Source organism: Meles meles, chromosome 6 (genome assembly GCF_922984935.1).
Source record: "Meles meles chromosome 6, mMelMel3.1 paternal haplotype, whole genome shotgun sequence".
Taxonomy (NCBI): Eukaryota; Metazoa; Chordata; class Mammalia; order Carnivora; family Mustelidae; genus Meles; species Meles meles.
In genome coordinates, this window is record NC_060071.1 from 120,759,681 (window position 1) to 120,782,780 (window position 23,100).

The following is a 23,100-nucleotide window of genomic DNA, read 5'->3' on the forward strand; positions in this document are numbered from 1 at the left end:
TCAGCAAGGAGCCGGCAGTCAGAGGTCACTGAGCTTCAGAGGTCACACTCCAGTGAGATGGAGGAAGCTGAGGGCTTACACACAGGTAGGAGATGTTGTCAAATGGAGAAGGTGTAACTGTCTGTGGGTGATTTCTGGCCTTAGACTATCCTGTCAGTGAATGTTGGGTTGGAAATATATGTGAAAATAACAGTGGTGGTTGCTTTTTCTTACTGCAAAAGAAAGACCAGTTGCCCTGGGCACTTAAATGCAGTCACTAGGGGTTACTCAGGTTTCCTACGTCTCTAGCTGACCTGCTGTCTGGCACATACCAGTGACCTAATGTCAACCCATCGCACAGCCTTCCTTGGCCCTCGTGGGTCCAGGTCTCTGACCTGAAGACCTCAGCTTGGCCTTAGGGCCCCGCACCCCCAGAACTCACCGGGCATGGAGAAGGGGGACAGGAAGGCAGACTCAACTGGCTCCGGCTCTGGGGGGGGCGGCGGCGGCGGGGGCTGCGGCTCTTGCTCCCGCTGCGGGTCGCTGGGGTTTTCCACGGGAACATTCCCATTCTCAATGTTTTCGTGTCTCCCGTTCTGAAGTGGCTTGCTGTTGGCACCGTTCGCTGAGTTGATCAGTCTCTGCCGCTGTGTGGACAGGAGGCAAGTCAGATGTCAAGACATGGGACAAAGTGTTCCATGGTGGTTTGTTCCTTACAGACGCACAGCCCTGAACGGCTTCTGGAACACCACCCCCGTGCTCCCTGAGAAATGGCCCAAGAACCTTGGACTCCATCTCAGTTTGCTCATTTCCAGGTGGACTGATACCGGCAAAGCCTTTGGGGCCTGGGCAGAACCTGGGCCTCCCCTTCCTACTGCCAACCAGACCACCCAGCCCCTGACTCTGGAAGACAGTGACCATTCCAGATCCTTCACTGGACATTTATAAGCTGCCTGAAGATAGTCGCACAAAATGTCCCACATCATTTTTTTAAATGTTTAATTTTTTTCAGGTCTGTTGTGCAAAAAGACACTCAAATGAAGCATTTAACTCAATGACGTTCTCCATCAAGGTGTAGACCATTTCCAGCCCCTCAGAAGAGTCCCTCAGGCACCTCCCTGGTTTATACGCCCCTTCTCTCCAAGGTAACCAAGGTAACTGCTATTCTGACTTTTATAAACATCAGTTTGTTTCTCCTGAACTTGAACTTCATATAAATGGATTCAAATCATATGTATTATTCTATGTGTGGCTTCTTTCACTCAATATCTGTAAAATTCATCCTGGTGTTGCCTGACCGAGTAGCTATTTTTCATGGCTGTCGACTATTCCACTATACGAATAACCCATGATGCATTGTGCAATGTCCCTTCTTTTGTTCTTATGAAGAACACTACTATGAACATTTGTGCACTGGTCTTTTTCTGGACACAATGCACTTGTTTCTCTCGTGTATTTGGGAGTGCAATTTCTGGGCCACACAGTACCTGCATGTTGAAACATGTTGCACTCGTATCAGCAATGCATTGTAATTTCCTTTGAGTCCTGTTCTTGTCAGCACTTGACCCTGGCAGCCCTTTCAATGCAAACCATTCTGGTGGGTGTGGAATGGTATCCAACCGTGGCTCTGTTGGCACTTCCCCACCGACCAATGATGCTGAGCACCTTACTGGGTCGCTGGCCACTGGGATGGTCTCTGCTGTCCCAGTGCTTTGCCATGTCTAATGGGTAAGTCCTGAACCAACCTGTCCCCTTCCCGGCCCCATCTTGTAGTGACTGACAAAGGCTGCCTCCCTTCCACCCATGCGGAAGCTGATCTTCCTCACCAATTCCATGGGCTTCTAGAAACCAGGGAAAGGCAGAAGCCACGTTTCAAGAAATCAGCAGGTTTCCACTTTCCTTTGCCTTTGCCCAGCTCGCATTCATTTGGTTCTGATTTTAAATACCCGTGTGTCAGCCTGAGTTAGGCCTTGGGAGTAGGGACTGTCACACAATGGACAAATACAGACCCCTCCCGATTCTTCACCAGGAGACTAAGAGTGTGTCAATGTGTCCCCAAAGCACTATTCTTTCTACCTGTGTGTCCAATGCCTATCCTCATGGTTACCTGGAAGTTAAAACATCATTATTAAAATACACGTTATTTCTCTTTAAAAACAACAACAACAAAGGAACTGACTGTTTAACTGCCTTCATGCTGGTTTTAGGTAGCGACTCCTAAATCATGAAGCCTAGGGTGGGGTGAAAATTTTAAAATTCTCTTTTTCACAAGTGTGTTCACAACACTTAGCCTACCAAAAGAGCAAGGAGATCTGTGTCTGAGACAAAAGCTCAGATGTGGAAGCATAATATTTTGCCACCCAAGTAGCAAACCCAAGTACTATTAAATGACAGGTGATTCCTATAGTTAAACAAAACCCTGGTTGTGCAAGGACAGAATTGTAAGGAGGGAGGCATGACTTAATGGCAACATGAATGGTAGCAATGGAAAGTGGTCATGATTCTAGCTTAATAGGAATCAACAGAGCATTGTACCTAGAAAAATATCTAAAGTTACCCGAGGTTGTATTAAAAGAGGCATAGATTGTAACACCAAGGAGGTGATGGAGTCACATGCTGAGAGAGACAAGCTGGAAGATGGTAATGAAAGGAACCCTGTTACATCAGGCAGGGTGGGAGGTTCTAAGGATATTTCAGTTCAAGGAGAAAATCAGGAGGTGGCGATGTTCAAAGAGTTACCACTTGGAAGAGGCAATTATAAGCAACTCAAGCAGGGGCTGAACATTATGGAGGGAATAAAGATATAGAAAGAAGGACCCGAGGAGGTGGACTCACTGACCCCTGATAATCTACGCAGTCCCATTTTTGCAGTCTAGACGCAGATTTGGGTGGGAATTCCTGTTCTGCGCTCATACTAGCTGTGTGGCTTTGGGAAAATTACTTTGCCTCTCTGAGAAATTGGAAATCTCATCATCTGCTGCAGAAGGTCATTAAAAGGTAAGATATCCTGCACCTGGCCGGGCCTCAGCAGTCAGATGGACCAGCTCAAAATGACCAGCATCCAGGTGTGAGATGCATGGAAACTGAGGGTGGGGGAGATTCGGAGCACCTCGGCAACTCACTGCAGGGGCTGTGGGTGAGGACAGCCAGGAGCAGCCTTGGAGTGAAGGAAAACCCCTTGCATGCCCTCTCCCATACACCTGCCCCCATGCAAACCCCCCGCAGCTGCTCTGTCCTCTCCAGTGAACAAACAAGGGCATCCGTACCACATGCACTGGACTTTATCACAGCTTAATTGCGGCTTTGCAAACATCTCTAACATTTTGGAATTAAAATGACTGAACATGCTAATGAGACCCAGGGTCTTAAGAAACAACTTTGAAACCGGGCATTTGGGTTTTTTTTTTCCTCCCCCCACTCCCATTCTCTGATGAAATTACCCCAAGATACAGCTTTGCTCCCACGCATAGTTTATCGGTTCTGTGCCACTGAAATTTTTAGTGCTGTTAGCATCTTGCCAAACATTCTCATTAAGAGAAACTGACGCCCAGGAAGATCAAACCAGTTAGTAGCTAATGTGAGATTAAAAGTCCATCCCCACAGGGACGTCTGTGTGGCTCAGTCGGTTAAGCCGCTGCCTTCCGCCCAGATCATGATCCCGGGGTCCCGGGATCGAGTCCCGCATCAGGCTCCTTGCTCAGCAGGGAGCGTGCTTCTCTGCCTCTGCCTGTCACTATGCCTGCTTGTGTGCGCTCTCTCTCTGACAAGTAAATAAATAAATAAATCTTAAAAAAAAATAATAAAAGTCCATCTCCTCTCCCAAGCCCGGCCTCTCTGTATCCCTATGCTCCCTGCCTGGGCACTTAATCCCAGCCTGGTGGGGGGGGGGGAAGGGGGGGAACACAAGGTCTTCCCAGCAGCCTAAAACATCTGGGGTGGGTGACAATATTTTACCAGCTCATCAAAACCCCAATGATTTCCCTGGTGGGTCTGCCATGAGAAAGCTACTGTGAACCCATGTCCTTCAGAGCTCCTCACCTCCATTCAGTGGGTACAATTATGCTCATGAAAGAAAACCAGGATTCAGTAAAATTTCACCAATTCCTATTTCACTGACCTGGGTCAAAAGGATTCAGAATGATGCAAAATTTGCAGTGTTTCTCTTCTTTTCTACATCTTCCACAAGGGAGGACGTATTATATACAAAAGCAGAAATGTTCAAAATACAGAACTTTTCAGCCTGGGCGATACCATTTCTGCATACCTCTGACATGCTAACCACGATGATTAGTTATCAAATTTCTGAGCTCTCTGAGAACTACCTGGGTGTGAGGGTAAGGATTTCACACTCCCATATGCACATATGTGGCAAAGCCTGGAAGAAAGTTGGAAAGCCCTTAGAGTAGGGGCATCTTTGCTATAGTTTCTGGACAGGAAATAGCATTAAAACTGATTTATTTTTCCCCCAAGTGAGAAAGAGGGCACAAACTTCAAGCAGAACAGGAGGGTGCAGAGTGAAAAGGAAGTTCTCAGGGGTAAGTGACTTTCACCAGTGTTCTTGGTTTTCTCCTAGAGTTGTTCTGTCTGTAGAGAACAAGTGTGTGCTCTTTTTTTTTTTTGTCCTAAAGAACACTTTAAAGAAACAACCCATACTTCCAGCTGGCCTTTCTCCACTTAGCTTTCCTTTAGTGCCTGACAAACGTCTTAGTGGCACATCTTAGAAATTGTATTTGATTGCTGCCTGCCTTGTGCAACACCCCTGGAGAGGATCGTGTGCTGCCCGTGGGTAACATTTGGGCCTCCTTCCATAGCAGGGACAGCAGTAAAGGCCAGCCTGGCTGAGGACATCCTGGTGGCCCAGCACCAGCCCGTGTCTTCAAAGCACAGCAACACACCCGAGGCCACTCGCTCTCAGTGCCCTTGACGCAGACTGACCTCGTTAATTATGATCCTGCTGGCCATCCGCAGTCGGGTCCTGGGCCCAAACTTGTTGGTGATCATGATGCGTAAGCCCGCCTCCGGGAAGCTGAACTTGGGAGGACTGGAGCTCATGACCTCGTCCACCATCATCACTGGGTTTTTGTTGTACTGAGGCTCCTCCTTCACTATATTGAGCACAACACCATGATTAGTGCTGAGATCTCCCTTGGGAATGACACCCTAGAGCTGGGCTGGCTGACCTCCCCTCATGCTGCGGACTTCCTGGGGCTGCGGTCTGGGCAGCTGCCAGGGGACTGCCTGCCAACTGGGAGTGTTAGCCGAGTCCCCGGGGTCCCATGCTACAGGACGCCTCACGAGCAGACGCTTCACATCTAGCCCCCCTACCGGGTGATGCCCCCTCTCTTTGGGGTCCGTCTTGACCAAGGCCTCTCAGTTCCTCATTCACACCTCCCTGGGAGGTCCGGCTACAATTCAGACAGGGTCCCTGCCCCCTCCTAGCCCATGACGGTGAGGGGACCTTTCTTCCCCTCTGTTGACTGAGGCTCAGATAAAACTCTGGAAATTGACCATGGCCCTCCAGGATGGAAAATGCTAGAAAGCACCAGATAGCACTGGCTCTCGGCTTCCCACCAGACCACCTGCTCCATTTGAACAACCACTCCACCCGGCAGAGAAGGATAGGGGCCTGGCAGTGAGGGTGAGGAGGAGGACCACAGGGCCTGGACGAGGCAAGAGAGACCCCAGAGGAAAGCCTGCTTGCTGAGGGCCACTGGCCACATCCCACGTCTCCGATAAAACACACACCCTCCAGCAGGGAGGCCACAGTCTCTGACCCTTTGCTTCCCACCTGCCCCATGCCCCTGGACCCCCACTGCCCCAAGAGGCTGAAGAGTAAGTGTCTCCAGGCCTCAGGCCTCTTCCTCACCACCTTCACAGACTGGGTCAGGGCTGGCCTCCCAGGGGGATCTGACATGTAACTCCAGAGCCCTGGGGAGGCCAGGAATGGAACCGCTCAGGAACACAGCACACAGAAGCTGGTGGTTTTTCCCTCTGGGGAGACCGTCAAAGCGGGTAGGCCTGTCCCTCTACACTGGTCACCGGCTTCTGGAGAGAGGCCTTTCCCGGCAGGAGTAGCCAAGAGCACACCCTCGAGAGAGTTAATGGCACCGACACGAGCAAATGCACACCTGACACGCACACCCTCACCAAACAGGCAGCAAGGCTCAGCAGACAGGAGGCGTGGAGGTTAGAAATGAAGCCAGGAGGACCCCTCATTTGTGGGGACAGAGGCTAACCTCTAAGGAGGTGTGCATCGGAGGTCCTGGTTTATTTGGTAACGGCATGTGTTATCGCTTGGGTGAAAGCAGATTACTTACAGTTCAGAAGAGAAGAATTAAGGAGACAAAGGCCAACAGAGACTGCCAGAGGTGATTAGCGAGCGGTGGGCGGTGCAGAGAGCCTGGGGCAGCGTTCTTGATGGTGGCCAAGATGCCAGGGGATTTATTTGAAGGAGGAGTTAGTAGATGGGTTCCTGCTACAGGGGGCTTCAGTGCTCTGGGCTTTGGGAAGGGCCCCTCTCCTGGCTGATTTCTATGGCGGTGGCCTACTCGGAGGAGCAGGACCCCTCACTGCTAGAGAGCTTGAACCACTCCCTCCTAGGGAGGAGACCCAAGGAACCCCGGCAGGTTCCAGGCTCTGTCCCATCCGTAGAACCAGCCCTGACATGGGCATGCCCTGGGGGAACCCTGGGATCAGAAGGAGGGAGCCTCTGGAGCGTCAGTTCATTGAGGCAAAAGCTGTGATAATTGGCTTCCCCAGGATGGGGGTGGGGGTGGGGGTGGGGTGGGGGTAGGGAGGACTCTCATCGTGGTGTTGTCCCCAAATGGCAGCAGGAGGTGGTACGGCCAAGCCAAGGGGGACTGCCTGGAAATCACTCCATTAACAGAACGTTTAAGTACATAAAGGCATTTTACAAGAGTGGTAGTAACAAGGCCAAACACCTAGGAAGGGGCTGGGTTGAACAGTTTGATTTGGCACGGGGAAACACCAAAACTGGTAACAGGGAAATCCAGAGCTGTGTGTGCCTGTGGGCTCTTGACAGAATCCACCAGCCAGCAGTCCTGGGCTTCCTCGGGTGGGTGGGTAGATGGGGACCTGCCCGTAGGCAGAGGAGCAGAGAGGGGAGCTCTGCCTTGGAAAGACTGGTGACAACTACACCATTAAGAAAGGCAAACTCCGGGGCGCCTGGGTGGCTCAGTGGGTTAAAGCCTCTGCCTTCAGCTTAGGTCATGATCCCAGGGTCCTGGGATCGAGTCCCTCCTGGGCTCTCTGCTCAGCAGGGAACCTGCTTCCCCCTCTCTCTCTGCCTGCTTCTCTGCCTACTTGTGATCTGTCAAACAAATAAATAAAATCTTAAAAAAAAAAAAAAAAAAGGCAAACTCCTGAGGCCCCCTTCTCAGTCCCTGCAGGATTCCTGCAAGCTCCTTCCTCCTGCCTCAGCCTATTTCTGGGGGGACAGTGCCCTGCGGTGACTTACACACAGGGCCCTCCACCAGCCTGGGCTACGAAATCCTGAAGGCTCCATCTCTGGGACTCACCCCTCTCAGTTTTCAGCCCTGCAGCCTCCCCCCCACCATCCCTTGTCCAGACCTTTCTCTCCTTGGTCTTTATCCAAATGCCTCCTCCTAGATGAAACTTGGAGGGAGGCCCATCTGCCTCCTTTTCCTATGTTTGGGGGGAGGGGCAGCCCTGTATCTAATCCTCCAATTTTCTAGACATTTTCCCAGACTTAGATGTTTGGGGGGAAATAAGAGACCTGTCGGGGAGGTCCTACTGTCCTGGGTGTCAAAGGAATGGAGACAGCGGCAGGACAGAGCCCTAGGAGAGGCCCCATGTGGGCTGTGGCTATTCTGCGAGTAAGGGATGCTTCCCACGGGACATTAGGGAGGGGCCTCCTGCACGGGCCACGGAGGTGGTAGGGAGCTCTTGGGCTGGCACCTGAGGAATGAATGACCCCCACCACTACCACTTGGAATCTTTCTTCTTTTCCGTGAAGATCCTGAGGGTCCTGGAGCACTAATCTCAGTGTACAAGACTGGGCAGGTATCAGCGTCTGTCCTGAGACACTGTGCTCAGGGATCTGCAGTTGGGACCTCGGGCCCGCTCTGTCTGTGGAGCTAAAATCAAGCCAGCAGCCACATCCGTCCCTCCCCTCTGTGGAGGTTGTCCTGGAAACGGACTCTCTCCTGGGGGAGGCTGCCGGGCATTTTGGTGACAGGACACATGGCTACAGCTTCAAGCTCTCCAGGCCTCCCCTCTCTGACCATCAAGGACCGGGGCATCTGGCAGCTGGGCCATAACCATGACTATACTGACCCTCCCCCAACCCCAGTGGGCTTTTTCCTTCTCTTCCATATGGAGACATTCATTCCTCCCTCAACCACCTGCGACAGGTGCCTCCGTCAGGCGGTTGCCTGAGACGGGACAGAACAAACTTGCCGGACATCCAGGGCTTGGAGCCCCTACTCAGATCTGCCCCATGGCTAAGACTAGCGAGGGGCCAAGGAGGACAGATTTCAGCCCCAACAAGTCCCAGACATAAGCAAACCAGCCCCCGAGACCACCGGGGCTGTCACAGACCCCATGAAGGAGTGAAAGTCATCTGAAAGAGGATGGGGCTCGCCTGGGGCCGCGGGGAACATGGAAGAAAGACCCTCACGTGGCCCGTCCGCCTGTCATGCTGGTGAAGAAGGCCTTTACCAACCCCGTGGGTGGGACTGGAGATGCCAGGCTCATCTGTTTTTCCCATAATCCTCATTACAGAAACCTATTCAGGTCTTACCACTCCCTGGGGGCCCAGAACCCCAGACAAAGGGGCCGCCCCTGGGGCCAGGGCTCCCAGACAGGGCTCTCTGGGGCCGGTCTGGGTGTTTCTGCTCAGCTCTGTGGCTGCCCTCCCAGGCCTCACCATTCCTCTGGGTGATGAGACAGAGATCTCTCCAGAACTGGGCCTGGCATGTGAGAAATGACAGGGAGACCTGAGCCTGCTTTGCCACCCCAAGTCCTCCGCCTCCTGCCACAGGAGGAAAACGCCTCCGGCCTTTTCTGAGGGTCAGACAGGTAATTCACTGTGTTTCACAGGAGCCCAGCAGTCCTGGAACCTTCCTCAGGAGGCTTAGGAGGAAGTCCCCAGGGCATGACTGTTGGCTCTCTTCATCCTTCTCCCCTCTATGGAAACACAAGTCTGAGCCACATCTCCTTGTTTAGGGCCTTGGGACCAAAGGTAAGAGAGTGACAATTTAGGTGGGGTGTGTGTGCGTGCAGGAGAGAGAACGGGCGATGGTTTCAGTGACTCAGCGTGGGCCGCTCCTGTCTGCTCAGCCTTACCTCGCCCCAGCAACGGCATGGAGGGATCGTCAGAGCTACTATCACAGTAATCATTACCATCCTCCAGCTCGCTGTTGACGGTATTGCCATTGGCAATGGTCTTTTGTTTGACGGTGAAAAAGGCCTGCATCTTCACATTGTACCTGGAAGTTAAGGCAGGAGGTCAGAGCCCTGGAAGATGCCTGCACCCCACCCCCACCCGGTGCACACACAGTCAGAAGGCCCTGGGAGTGCCTGTGGAGGTGGTGAGGGGAAGTGGAAGGTGCTTAGCGGAGCTGACAGTCCCCTGACAGGACCCCGAGAACATTGTGCTGTCAGAGGCCTGCCCCACCGAGCTCTTAGTGGCTTCCCTGGGTGGGGGGGGAGGAGGGGGGCATAAGGAACCTCTGGTCCAAGAGCATGACCCATGTCTACTCATGCCTGTCCCAAGCCTGTCCTAATAAAGGAAGTTCAGGCCAGTGTCCAGGGCAGGCTCGAAGGAAGTGTCACCAGGTTGGTCCTCCCTCCCACAGCCATGAGTCCTGCTCCCACGGGCTGCCTGGCAGGCCAGCCTGCACCCCTCACAGTCAGGCGCACCCCCCCCACCCCAGAGAAGATGCTGTCTCCGGTTCGGACCCCAGGCTGCCCACCTCACGGGAAGGTGCTCAGAGAGCGAGTGGTTCACGTGAGGACAAGCCTCCCACACGTGGACTGGTGATCACCCATTTGCACAAAATACCATAAACATCTGATATAAATGTGGGGATTCAGAATCTCCTAAAAGTCAGTGTTGCTTTTAACCCTTTCTGGGGATGTGGACAAGAGGACAAAACCTGAAGGGGACTCGGCTCACAGAGAGGTGTTTTTTTTTTTAAATGTGGAAAAATTTGCTATTTTAACTCTTTTTCATTTTTAAGTGTCTAACTCGTTGGCACTAATCACAGTCCCAGGATGTGTTGGGTGACCGTCAGCATTATCTACTGTCGGGTTGCAGCTTCCCAAACGAGTCTGTGCCCATTCATTAGTTAACCAGTAACCACCCCCCACGCCTCTGGTAATCTCTAACCTACTAGCTGTATGGATTGGGCTCTCCGGAGTCCCTTGCCCAAGTGGAATCATACCGTCTTTGTCCTTTTGTGACTGGCTGCTTTCCCTTAGCATGTTTACAAGGCTCATCCCAGTGTGATGTCCCTGCCTTGTTAGGGCTGAATGATACTCCTCGCCGGCACTTTTGAGATCACACTGAGCCAGGCGGTTTCCGGAGGCGGCAAGCGAGCCCACCCTGACCCAGGGTCTGCACCTTCCTTCCTGAGTGGCGTGCCCCGGAGTTGCACCAGGCTGAGCCCCTGACAGGTGGCACTGTATGAAGCCTGGTGAGAAAGCTGGGCAGCCTGGCTCTTTGAGAAGAGGGGATTTACGGAGACAGGGAGAAAGGGTGGTCCCCCAGGGTAGCAAGGAGCCCCCAGGGAAAGAGGTTTTGCTGGCCACCTGTCTTCGAACAGCCTCATCCTCTACCCACCAGCCAAGGCTCCCCTGGTCCAGGTGTGGACAGGAGCCCCCAAACAGTGTCTAAGCACTCCAGTGCGTACCCCCAGAGAACTGGAGCTGGCTGGAAGTGACTGGAAGGTCCATCATCCGTTTTGTCTGGGCTCTAATGAAAGGCTAGAGCAGGAAGTGGAACAAGGCTGCCCAGCAGGGAGAAGAGAAAAGCTACTTACTTCATGATCAGAATATAAAACGCGTACAAGATGATGAGAATCAGTCCTTCCCACCTCAAAGAGAGAACGGAGACTGTGGTTAGGACAGGGTGACTGTGGCCGTGGGGTCTGGGTCTGACGGCTAGGCACTGGTGGAATAGGGCAGAAGGTCCTTTGACCCCCCAGCCCTGGCTCCAGGCAAACAGGGGCGGCGCCCTAGGCTGTGGCCAGCTGCCATCTGAAACCCTCTTGGAGACAGAGAAGGTGAGGGTGGTTTCTTCTCAGCGATGGGGGTCCAAAGGGATCAGGCAGCATTCCCACGGGTATCCACAAAATGGGGGGACCAGGCCCGCTCCATCCCAGGACCCACAGAAGGAAGCAACCTGGAGTCATACCCACTTGGTCCTAAGAGACCTAAGAGACGTGTGCGCCCAACATGGGGCTTCATCCCAGGACCCTGAGATCATGACCTGAGTTGAAGGCTGATGCTTAACCAACTGAGCTACAAGGTGCCCCTACAGTGAGATCTTTAATTCACCTGGATTCTCCTCTTGTATAAGGTGTGAAGAAGGGATCTGATGTGATTTTGTCCTGCATAGCTCCCTAGTTTCCCCAGCAGTATCTGAGACTCTCTCCCTAACTCACTGCCTGTCGTGACACCTGTCATATCCCCCAGCCAAGAAATGGGCCCATGACTGGGTTCTTGGTTCCATAGTCCATTTTGGCCCATGCATACCGCCATGACAAAATGCCATACCGTTTTCAATATTTTAGCTTTATAATATGTTTTATTTGGCAGAGCAGGAACACTGAGGGAAACAATCTTTGTCGCTTTGAAAGCATAAAGGTGTGATTGTTTAGAATGACGCCTTTTTACTTTCTTAAGGGCGTAAGCTAATGTCTGTAATAGTAATCTCAAGAAAGATTCAGCAAACCCAACAAGGAAGGCTAGGAAAAAAAATGAACAAGAAACAAACGTTTAAAACTTACCACACAATTTCTTCATCATATATGAACTGGAAAGCAAAAGAAACAAAGGATGGGGGGCATTATTTATTCCAAAAGAAAACACACAGACCGTTAAACACTCAGAGCTCACCCACACTGCCTTGTTATTTTTACACAAAGCTGGGCTCCTCTCTCCATCTCTAGGTTTCTCAGCTGCAGGTGACCTTTCCTTGGATGAAACCCATCCCGGCAGGTGCGACCATGTGTTAGCCTGGGCCTCCCGAGAGAAATGGCCTGTGCTTCATTACGCTCCAAGTCACAGGTGGGACCAGTCTGGCAGGAGCCTGCCATCAGTGAGGGAACAGACTTGCTGAAATCAACACTCGAAAAACTGAAAAGACCCCTACCTGTCTGTCCCTACAGTACCTACCTGTCTATGGTACTCGCGTTTATGGAAGGGAAGGGATATTATTTTCCTTTTTTTTTTTTTTTAAGTATTTATTTGAGAGAGAGAATGAAAGCACGAGCAGGGGGGAGGGGCAGAGGGTGAGGGAGAAGCAGACTCCTCGCAGAGCAGGGAGCCCGACATGGGACTCTATTCCAGGTCCCTGGGATCATGACCTGAGCTGAAGGCAGATGCTTAACCAACTGAGCCACCCGGGTGCTTGCTCCAAGGGATATTATTTTCTTAAAAAGAGAGTAACCTCTTTGGTGATTCTAAGAGCAAAGGACCCACTTGTACCATTTGAAGGGAGCCCTGGGCTGATGGTGAGGGTGCCACGGTTTCTGCAGAGGGCACAGACATTGCCCCACAACCCCACCCATCATCTCGGACACAGGCACAGATGAACGATGCTCCTGAGGACCAGGGGAGGAGTCCTGGGACCACCCCAGCCAGACCCAGTGTGGACAGGAATTTGGAAGGGCTGCACCCACCAGTGGACCCAAGGTCCACTGGACCTTGGAGACAAAGAAGCCCTGCACAGGATGTGGGGAGAAGCCAGGGGACCCACGTTGCTCCTCTGTCCTGGCTGTCATGGCCGTCAGTGCACACGGGAGCTGCCATGGGGAGGCCACTTCCGGGAGGGGGGTTCATCCTGACCGAGCATCCCTGTGAGGCTCCCCAAGCTCCAGGCTCTGAGGAAGTGGCACTGAACAGAGCACCCCCCTCCCCGGGGAATGTGAGGACATGTGTGGGGGATATTTTTAGTTTTTACAGCCCAGTGGAGGGCTGTTTAGAGACAGGGACAGGCAGGTGGTGACCAGCCTAGAACATATGACATAGTCTGTCAGAAGGTTTTCCCACACGTCAAGACTTCTTATTTAAATGTCTGGCTAAAATTCAGGCATGTGGTGGCAGCGGGGGGTTGTCGGGGTGGAGAGAAAGACCTGAACCCAGAACTTAACTGTGTTGTAAAAATCAAAATACTTTTACACAGTTTTAATAAATATGTAATTTTCTAGTGAGGTAGCAAATGGAGGGACAGGTGGAACTGGCTCAGCCTAGGATTTTATCAGGAGTCATTTATAATTTTGGAAAATCGGGTCTTCAATGTCGGCACCCCCCACGGGGCCCAAGGGGCCCACCCAGCACCCGGCCTCAGTCTGCACAGGTCAATTTCAGGCTCAGAGATTCTTCCATACGGGGTAATGATCGTATCACCCGGGGTTCTAGAATCTTGGCGCCAAAACACTTGCCACTGAGAGATGTAATCTCTTATTATCAAGGACTTCTGTCTCTGATAGTTTGGGCATCATTTGATTCTTTTTTTGGAAACTGCGTACAGGTATATTGTTTTATCTGTGACTTCCCTTTTCGGGGTTGTGTAGGCAGGGGTCCCAGTGGTCTCAAATGGTTCTAGTAATGCCCCACCTGACATTCATGCTGCGGGCCCTGTCTCTACGGCCTGGATCTAGGGACCAGCTCCTGACAAAGCTCCTGTGGCCAAAGCGATGGTTTAGAGCCCCCACGATCAGGTCACAGGCTCCCTTCCACGGTGGCACCTTCTCACCCCTGCTCTGAGGGCAGCCAGTCAGCGTGGTGAGCACAGCACAGCGAGCAGACAGCCAGGAAGGCTTGGAGGAGGCCTATCTGCAGTCCTGTGAGGGGACCCCCCCAAAGCAGATTCTCACTGGGGGAGTCGTGTACCCTGGCCACCATCTCTGCGAAACCCCAAAGCAGAGAACGCAGGTCAGCCACCCCCCGATTCTGATCCAGAGGCAACAGCGAGAACTACTTGCTAGTTGAAGCTGCTGAGTTTGGGGGAAATTTGTTACCCACAGATAATTCGTACAAGGGATGGGACTGTCCTGTACAGTTGGCTCTAGATCTTGTGAGGTCAGGAACTCTCTGGGGCACATTCCAGAAAATCTGGGCACACCACAGTCCTCTGCCCTCATGCCACCGCCTGGACTGAAACGTCTCCTGCGGGGGCGGCACGCGTCTCGGCACTAGCCTGTGCCTTGTGTTTCAGTGTCATGCGCCATGATGCCACGCTAGCCCTCGGGGGACCGCGGGGGTAATCTCTCGTCACTCTCCCCCACACTAACAGACCCCAGAAACCCTGTTCCAGCTCTTCTGCCTTTCTCCGTGTTCTCCCAGCCGCCCATTCTCCCTGCCTCCAGCCAGCCTTGGTCTCTCTCCTGCTCTGCAGAAAGCGGTGAACCCAGAAACTCGGATTCTCAGGCATCGGGCTCTAAGGGAGGCTTGGAGGGCCCCTGAGGAGCAAAGGGCTTGAACTTAACTTTACGGACCATGTGACATGTGCTCTGACGTTTCCAAGGCCTTTTTGAATTCAAGGTGCTCGCTGGATTTGCTCCACAACCAGGGTGTCGGGCATGAGGTTTTCAGGCGAGGGAGGCAGAGTGGCGAGGGGACGGGGACAGAGATGGGCGGTGGGGGGGGGGGGGGTTGGGTAACTCACAGCAATGAGCACGATGACAGAGAGCGTGTAGTACACGGAGTCTCGGCACACAGCCCACCACGTCAGACGGACCACCTGCCAAGCAGAGGGCTGTCAGATGCTGCTGGCTGGGGCCATGGGGGGTCAGATGCTGCTGGCTGGGGCCATGGGGGGTGGTGTGGGGACTAGCTTTCTCACCAGCCCTGAGCCCCGCAGGGGCAGGGATGCACCCACAGAGCTCCTGCTAACTGTGCCACTGGAAACAAGCCTCTCAGGCTGCTTGAGGTCACCCAGTGCTCTCCACTGTATTTCGGCAACAGGACAAAAGTACACAGTGTTTGTAAGTGATGGCCTAGCTGTCCCCTGCTCCTCTGAGGTAACAACCTGTCTCACGGCAGAAGCCCAGGGTCAAGGCAGAGCCAGATGCTGGAAGCTTCTGGTGGTAAACTACCTCCCTTGGCCAGATAGGGCCCACGGCCCTGAGGACCAGGAAGATGGTCATGGGCTATCAGCAACAGGCCAACTTCAACCTCCTTGCTAAGGAAGCCAAAGGCAGGCCTCAGATATTTCCAGAATCTAGCTCAGGGTCAAGGTTACAGGAGGGATCTCTCAAAGATCTGCTGCTGCTCAGTGAACGCTCACCCTTGGCCCGGACAAGAGAGCCAACCCTGTCCTGCCCTCGGATCTGATGGTGCTGGACATGGACAGAACGTCAGATGCCACTTGTACCTGGGAGGACCCGGGTCTGGGGGGGGAAAGCCGACTTGCTCAGCCTCAGTCAGTCAAGGGCACTCCCAAGGCGAGGTCCCAGGTTCCCCCACTGCTGTCCCTTATGTTACTCTACGAAGGGAGACAAACCACTGACCTGCCCCGCGAATAATCCACAAACGCCGATTATACACAGGATGTTGAACACTGCAGATCCCACGATGGTCCCAACGCCAACGTCTCCATGGGTGATGAACACGCCTGCAACAGGACAGGCAGAAACCTTCCTGTGCCAGCCCTGCCCCCGCCCCGGGCTGCTGGGAGGGCTGTGCCCCCAACCTCATGAACGGAGGGAGTTGTTCTCATCACAATGCCTGGTGGCCTGAGGGGGACGGCAGAACCGGAGACGAGAAAGTATCCTGGGCAACCAGCTAATTCCGTTCCTCCTCCCGCCTTTTTTTTTTTTTTTTTTTAAACACAGCTTTATCAAGATATCATTCACATGCCATAAAACTCACCCATTCAAAGTATATAATCCCATTTTTTGGTATAGTCACAGAATTGTGCAACCATCACCACAATCTCATTCTAGAACATTTTTATCCTGCCCCCACAAAAGGAGCCCTCTACCCACCCGCCCTTTGCTCTCCCACACGCCCCCAGGAACCCGACTTTACATTCTGTCTCCCTAGCTCTCCCGCTCTACAGTTGAGAAAACAGAGGCTCAGAGCTGACAAATTCCCTCACTGGTCAGGGGTGGGGGTCTGGGTCCTGTGTCCCCTGGCTGGGGGACTTTCTTACCAATAACAGAGGCAAACAGCTCGGGCGTCGAGCTTCCTGCGGCCATGAAAGTGGCTCCAGCCACATCTTCACTCAGATGGAGCTTCTGAAACAGAAGTGACCGCAGACACTCAGGCTACGAGGTGGGGACAGCGGACACAGTCACCGGACATGCCCACGATCATGGCAAGCGTGGGGGACTGCTGTGGCCAGAGTCCAGCACCTGGGCTGGCCATGTCGCCTCCTGGCACCCTGAGCACACGCCTCCTGCTACTCTGTGAGCCACCCCACCCGGAGTCCCGTCCCCTTCCCCTGTCACTTTCTGATCACTCGCCAAGCCGAGAGGTCACCTCTCGAGCTGTACCCCCAGAGTCAGCTGTTCCCCTTGGACTGGTGGAAGAGTCTGGTCCTCCAATTAATGAAATACAAACCACCCAGTGAGGGTCTGAGGACTATGCTCATGCCTTCCCCACTGGACGGTGAAGGTTGGTCTTTTTCACCTCTGGATTGCCAGTGCCTAACTCAGAGTCTGGGACACAGTGGCACTCAGCCAGCAGCCGCCTCCAGGGCCCAAGCAGACCTTGGGTACCATGTCGACTTCCCCGCATCAGGGCTGTGGGACCTGGAGGTCCCAGAGGCACAGTCTGGCCCTTGCATTCCAGAAGATCTTCTCCATGGCAGCCCCGATGCCTGGCTGCTCACGGACCCAAAGACCTAGACAACCTATCTCCAGGGATGAGGCTGGATCTCTGATGAGGCACACTCTCCTTGGCAAGGCCGTGCTCCAGCCACAGAAGCCCATCCTCTGATCGAGAATATGCTGTCGGGGGCTTTGGATGCTGGGAGAAGCCAAGAAGATTCTGGGTTTCCCTGAACCCCAACTTGAAGGCACTTACTCTGTGGAGCTCAGACGGCATCTGGGCAGGGCTCGGTCTCCTCCTGCATCCACCTTCCCAAGTACCCTGGGCAGTCTGGGGTCAGCCCAACCTCCCTGCTGACCTTGCTATAGGAAGGGGTCCCTCAGAGGGGTTGGAGCTCTGGGCTTCTGTCAATCACTGACCCCCCAGGGCAGAAGCCCGGCCACCCTGACCTCATCCATCAGGAGAGGGTTCCACAGAAAATGATCTGCCATCAGAGCATTTCCAGTATCTTCTAGCACGTTACAAACCATGCTACATCCCGTTCTGTCTTGGCCTGAGCTATTCCTTCCTTGTAGAATGCCCTTCCTTGCCCTCTCTGCTTGGAGAAATCCTTATTACTTCAGAAGTTTAGATCCGATACCACCTCCTCCATGAAGCCCTCCCAGGCTTCTCCCCAACAGACACATTGCATTCCTCCTTTGGCTCTTCAGTCCTTTGATGGCTCTTACTGAGCCCCTTCCAGGGGACTTGCTCATAGGGCCAGGACCATCCCCCTTGCTCACATCTGTGTCCTTACAGAGACAGGTAACCTAGAGGGGCCTTTCCCCCTTTCCCCTGGGCACTGTCCTGTCACCCATCCCCAGAGGCCATCTCCTGATTCTCTTCATACACACTTTCTCTGGCTCAACTTGCTCAATGACCCACGGTTCAGTCTGGGTGGGGGGGATGGAGAGGTGAGCAAGGGGAGACCGGGGGAGGGGAAGTTCTTGGCACCTTGCTGCCACATTCCTCACTCCTCAGGAGGCCCTATTCTGTGCTCAGCAGCAAGGAAGCCCCTGTCCTAACAAGCTCTGCCCCCAGCTGCAGATGTCAAAACAACCACATAGCTTCAAATAGGTAGGAGATTTCATTTGGACAAAGTGTGCCAAAGCCCCGAGCGGCCTGCACATAGTAGGTGTTGGAAACAGAAGTAGTTATCCTTTCTTGGTTAGCAGCCAAGGTTAAGGCAGAGCAGAGAGAAACCCTAAAGCCTTTTTAAAAATTTTAAGAATATATTTTATTTTTAATCTCTACACTCCATGTGGGGCTCGAACTCACACCCTGAGATCAAGAGTTACATGCTCTACTGACTGAGCCAGCCAGGCACCCCAGCACTGGAGTCTTACATGTAAGAAGAAAGAAGACGAGAAAGTCAAAAGCTCACAAAACAATGAGGAGGAGAAAATGTCAGCCTGCAAACACTGGACCAAAGGGCATTCTTTGCTCAGCCTCTGGATCCTCCTCTGAGACACGGATCCCCACCTGGTCCCTGGTACCTGCAGCTTGTGGGAAATGCTCCTTAATGGGCAGGTTTGGCTTCACCAGTGACAGCTTGCTGGGAAACCAGAGGTCCTGGGTGCCGATGGAATGTGGGAGATCAAATCAGGGAGAGATTGGCCCCTGCCAATTCCACTCTGGGGATGTCAAAGCCAGGCTTTGCCATGGCCCCACTAAGTGCGTGGCCAGTCGTCACCACCAGAGTGCTCCTGCTTGGTCCTTCTCCATCTGGCCCTGACGAGTCCCATGTCCTTTGTTGCCCGAGGCCCCCAAGCCCCAGCCTGGCTTTGCTGTGAGATCCCAAGTCCCCCCTACTTACCTCGCAGATCTTCTCCAGAGACGGAACAAAAAAGTCATCACAGACTATGGCCAAGGCATAGAACATGTACAGAGCCTGAGGAGGAAATGGGGGAGATGGTCAGCAAACGCACCTGCTGCCAAGGAGGCATGGCTGGCCAGATGTCACGTCCCGAACCAGGCAGCCATCGCACACTGCCAAGGCAGAGGCCGGGTGCACAGAGAGAGACACAGGAAAATTCCAGCACTGCAGAGATCTGTTCCCTCACGAGCAGATGGGGAAACTGAGTCCAGGGAGGGGAAATAACGTGTTGGGCAACAAAGGGGATGAGAGTTCAGGCCACATGGTCTTGGGCTCCGTCTCCTCTTTATAAAGCACCAGCTCTCTCCCCAGCACCATTTCAGGCTACTCTCAAAAGGCAAGCTCTAAGCCTTAGGGCTAAGAAGGAAAGCATTTAGAATCACCATTTTAAGAGTTTAAAGTAAGAACGATCCCGATCTTCCCCCTTCATTTTAGTGAAGGCTCCATTTCCCTCTTACCACCCAGCCACCCGCTGCTGGAATGAATGGCAGTGAGCAGGCGAGCCGGCAGTTCCTGGGATGCTACCTAATGGTGGCAGAAGTTAAAATACACAAGCCATTCACACACGGAGGTTCATGGAAAAAAGCGCCCAGATGCTAATGCTGATTCTGGGACTGATTTGCCATGTGCCTTTGGATAAGTCACATTTTCAGGGCTCAGTCCCTTCATCAGTTTGATGACAGAGTGAGAACAGATCAGTAGTTTCCAAATGGTTTTATATACATAGTTTTATATATCCCTGTCCTGTTCATCTTTCCACTGAACTCAACCTATGGGCCAGGCACTATTCTAGGCATCAGGGATCCACGGCTAACCTGCCAGGAAATGCCTCTGCCTCCTATAACTGACCTTAGTGGGGCAAATAGACAAATAATGTGTAACTCTTGGGTAAAGGCCAGTGAAAAGTCCTGAGGTAGGAGTAAGCTTGATGTCCGTGAAGAACAGCAAGGTCACTTACACAGGTAGACCAGAGTGATAGTGAAATGGAAGACAGGCCAGGCCCAGGGCCCATGGACAGATGGGACTTTGTGCTGAAGGCTGAGGGAAGCATTTCTTTCTTCAAAGACAAAGTGATACAGATGCTCTGTTCACAAAACTGGGAAAGGCTGGGCTGCTTCAGCAAAAACAACTGTGAAGTTGTTGGAGTAGCACACCAATGAATCGTGATTAAATAGACTGGAAGATCTATCAGCTGTGGCCAAGGCCTCCGAGACAGGTGTCTACTGCAGTCCAAGCATGGCTGTCCTTGGATCTGACTCATTTCCTTTTGGGGGCGGGGAGGGGAAGCAAAAAGAAACAAATACTGGGGATTATGGGTGAAGGGAGAGAGAACCCACTACGAAAATCTCAGGATACAGACTTGAGTTTATATCCCCAGGTGAAGGGGAGGCTGCATAGCTCTCCTGATGGCCTCGGAAACACATAAGAGAAAAGGAGGCCAAGTTGGTCCCCACCACTCTGGCTGGGGCACTCTGAGAATGTTCCTAGAGCTGCAGACGAAAACTGGCTCCAGCTTGCGCCTTGTCTTTCTCTTAAAGAAGGTGTCAGCAAGGTTTTTCTGAAACAGTCAGACAGTAAATATTTTGGTCTTGACAGGTCACACAGTCTCTGCCACAATGACTCTGCGGCTGTAGAAGAGAACACGGTGTGAGTGTGGCTGGGTTCCAATAAAACTTTATTTATAAAAATCAGGAGGCAGGCTAGATTTGTCCCTCTAGCCATCATTTGGCTCATGTCTACTCTAAAGGCTCTTGCAAAATCCCTGAGGTGTTCTCAAGTTCGGGAGAGAAGGTTTTGTCTTAGCAATGCCAAGACTTTCCTGAGGTAGAGCCCTAGAGCTATGGGATTGATTTGCCAAACCCACAGCCTCTCAGTGAAAGAGGAGGGTGTGGGAAAGCCAGGGCAACTAGACAGATAATAACTCTCTTACGGAAATACACAGGCCTGTCATTCAATATTTGCCTACAACTTTCACTGTCATTAACGGTTTATCCTGTTAATTAAAACTTCACTCATTCATCATTCTCAGGGGGCTACTATCTCCACAAGAATTGCAGCTTTCACTTTCTGAATTCTCTCTTGCAAAGGCTAATACTTGGTGGGGCTTATAGAAGCAAATAGTGCTGGGTGGTCAGGGAACCTAATTAAAGGAAAATCTGCCGTGTCCCAAGCAAAAAAGCAAATTGCGAGCACTTTCGTTTCCCCACACCATACAAAAGGACTGGCGAACCTTTTCTGCAAAGGGACAGATAGTAAATATTCTTGGCTTCGTGGACCACATCACTGTGTTATAGCTACTTTGGGACTGAAGCACAAAAGCAGCCACAGAGAATACAGAAACGATGGGAAGGGCCGTGTTCAAATAAAACTTTATTTACAAACACCAGCCGCGGCTTCAGGCTGCAGTTTGCTTACTCTTGTCAGAGAAGAGCAACTTTGGCCTGTACTTGAGGTTTGGACCCGCTAGTCCTTTTTAAATTGGTGTCTGAGGATTCCACCATTGTCATCAAGCCTCATCTGAAGACAGAGGGAAATTTGAGAAAGGGTGCGCCGAAGTTTTAAACTATGGTTATGTCAAGGTGGTGAGATGTGGAGTGGGAGTGGAGGATCATGGGAATTGTGACAGCAAGCGTGCACAGAGCACTTCTTATCTGTTGTGCAGTGTCTAGTGCACTTTACTCACACTCACGCATTTTCGCACAGCTGGGAAAGATGCTGTCGCTCCCTCGTCAGGAAAGCAGAAAATGGGGCCCAGGAAGACTCCAGAGTCTTATCTTGGCTCTGGGGTCACTTGCTGGGCAACACAGAGCCAGTCACCTGACATCTTTAAGACCCTGGTTTTTTGTGGTTAAAATGGGTCTGGCACCTGTTCTCCCAGATGTCATCTTATGAGGATGGGACATCTTTGACACGCTATGGCTTGGCCGTGCTCTGCAGACACGCTCTGGCAGCCTGAGGTGTAGGAACAGCCTATCCCACCCGGGCCACTTACACCGAGGATATGCAGCAGGACGGCTCCGTGTTGTCGTTCCTTGTTGGAGAACAGATCTGTGGGGAACTCGTGAATCGCTGGAAGACAAGAGGACACGGCAGGGGGTTAGTTATCAGTGGGTCCCGTGATGGCCTCACTGGCAGCATGAGAGTGTCCTGTCGAACTGGAGAACCTGCTAGGCTTTCAGCTACCCCAGGAGGGGCCAGCCAGCTACAGCTCCCACATCCACAGCATGCCCGTGCTCTTCGGAAAACATTGCTGAGTACCAAATTACCCACAGATGCTCTAGAAACTTGGCATTGACCTAATTTAACATATACCTTGCAATTTTTTTTTAACATATGAAACACTTCCTACCCACTAGGATGGCCAAGAGAGATAATAACAAATATTAGCAAGGACACAGAGAGGTTGGAACCCTCATAACAGGTCAGGGTACAGCCGCTGCGGCTGGACAGTCTGGCAGTTCCTCAAAAGGTTGAATATCGAGTTACAACACAACACAGCGAGTCTAATCCCAAGTATCTGCCCAAGAGAAGTGAGAACACGTCCACACAAAATTTGCACGGGGATGTTCATGGCAGTATTATTCATAAGCACCAAAATATGGAATCAACCCAAACATCCATCAGTGGATGAATGGGTAAATAAAATGTGGCCTATTCCAAATGTGGAATATTCCCATACAAGGGAATATTCGGCCATACAAAGACAAAGCACGGATGCATGGAACAACATGAAGGAACCCTCATGGAGGAAAACATGATGCTGAGAGGAGCCCGTCCCGCGGGACCACATATTGTAAGATTCCATTAATATAAAATTCCAGAAGAGGCAAAGCTAGAGAAACAGAGGTAGATTAGTAGTTGCCTAGGGCTGGAAAGCAGGATGGTTTTGGGGATAACCATTAAAGGGTGCAGGGTTTCTTCCGGGATTCATGAAATTGTCCTAAAATTGTGGTGATGTTTGCCCAACTACCAACACCTTAAAGTCACCCAAATAAATATCTTAAATAGATAAATTGCATGGTATGAAAACTCTATCTCAATAAAGATGTTAGAGGAAAACAAAGTAGAAGGATGTCAAAATACACCAAAGAGAGAAATCAGGGGATGGTTCCTCGCTTTGTCTGAGGATTCTGATCACATTCCCAGCAGAGAGCTGGGTCCCCAGTGGCTTCAACCCCTACTTGGATCTGTTACAAACACAGTCCCATTGGCAGTCAGGCGGA

General features: G+C 52.1%; 1 protein-coding gene across 3 annotated transcripts in view; it reads right to left on the reverse strand.

The window, feature by feature from the left end:
• Nucleotides 1-23,100, reverse strand: part of SLC24A4 (solute carrier family 24 member 4) — a 165,605-nt gene that overhangs the window by 40,416 nt on the left and 102,089 nt on the right. For 2 of the 3 annotated variants that reach the window (XR_006818593.1, XM_046007164.1), the window contains exons 3-12: nucleotides 21,870-21,946; nucleotides 18,818-18,892; nucleotides 16,343-16,427; nucleotides 15,699-15,802; nucleotides 14,855-14,929; nucleotides 11,973-11,998; nucleotides 11,004-11,057; nucleotides 9,307-9,449; nucleotides 4,915-5,084; nucleotides 422-626 (exon numbers count right to left, since the gene is read on the reverse strand). Coding sequence is in view for 2 of the 3 variants with exons in the window: in XM_046007164.1 (XP_045863120.1) it covers nucleotides 422-626; nucleotides 4,915-5,084; nucleotides 9,307-9,449; nucleotides 11,004-11,057; nucleotides 11,973-11,998; nucleotides 14,855-14,929; nucleotides 15,699-15,802; nucleotides 16,343-16,427; nucleotides 18,818-18,892; nucleotides 21,870-21,946 (1,014 nt within the window). In the remaining variant the exon portion in view is untranslated. The remainder of the gene's footprint in view (nucleotides 1-421; nucleotides 627-4,914; nucleotides 5,085-9,306; nucleotides 9,450-11,003; nucleotides 11,058-11,972; nucleotides 11,999-14,854; nucleotides 14,930-15,698; nucleotides 15,803-16,342; nucleotides 16,428-18,817; nucleotides 18,893-21,869; nucleotides 21,947-23,100) is intronic. The other variant, XM_046007165.1, reaches the window with a different exon arrangement.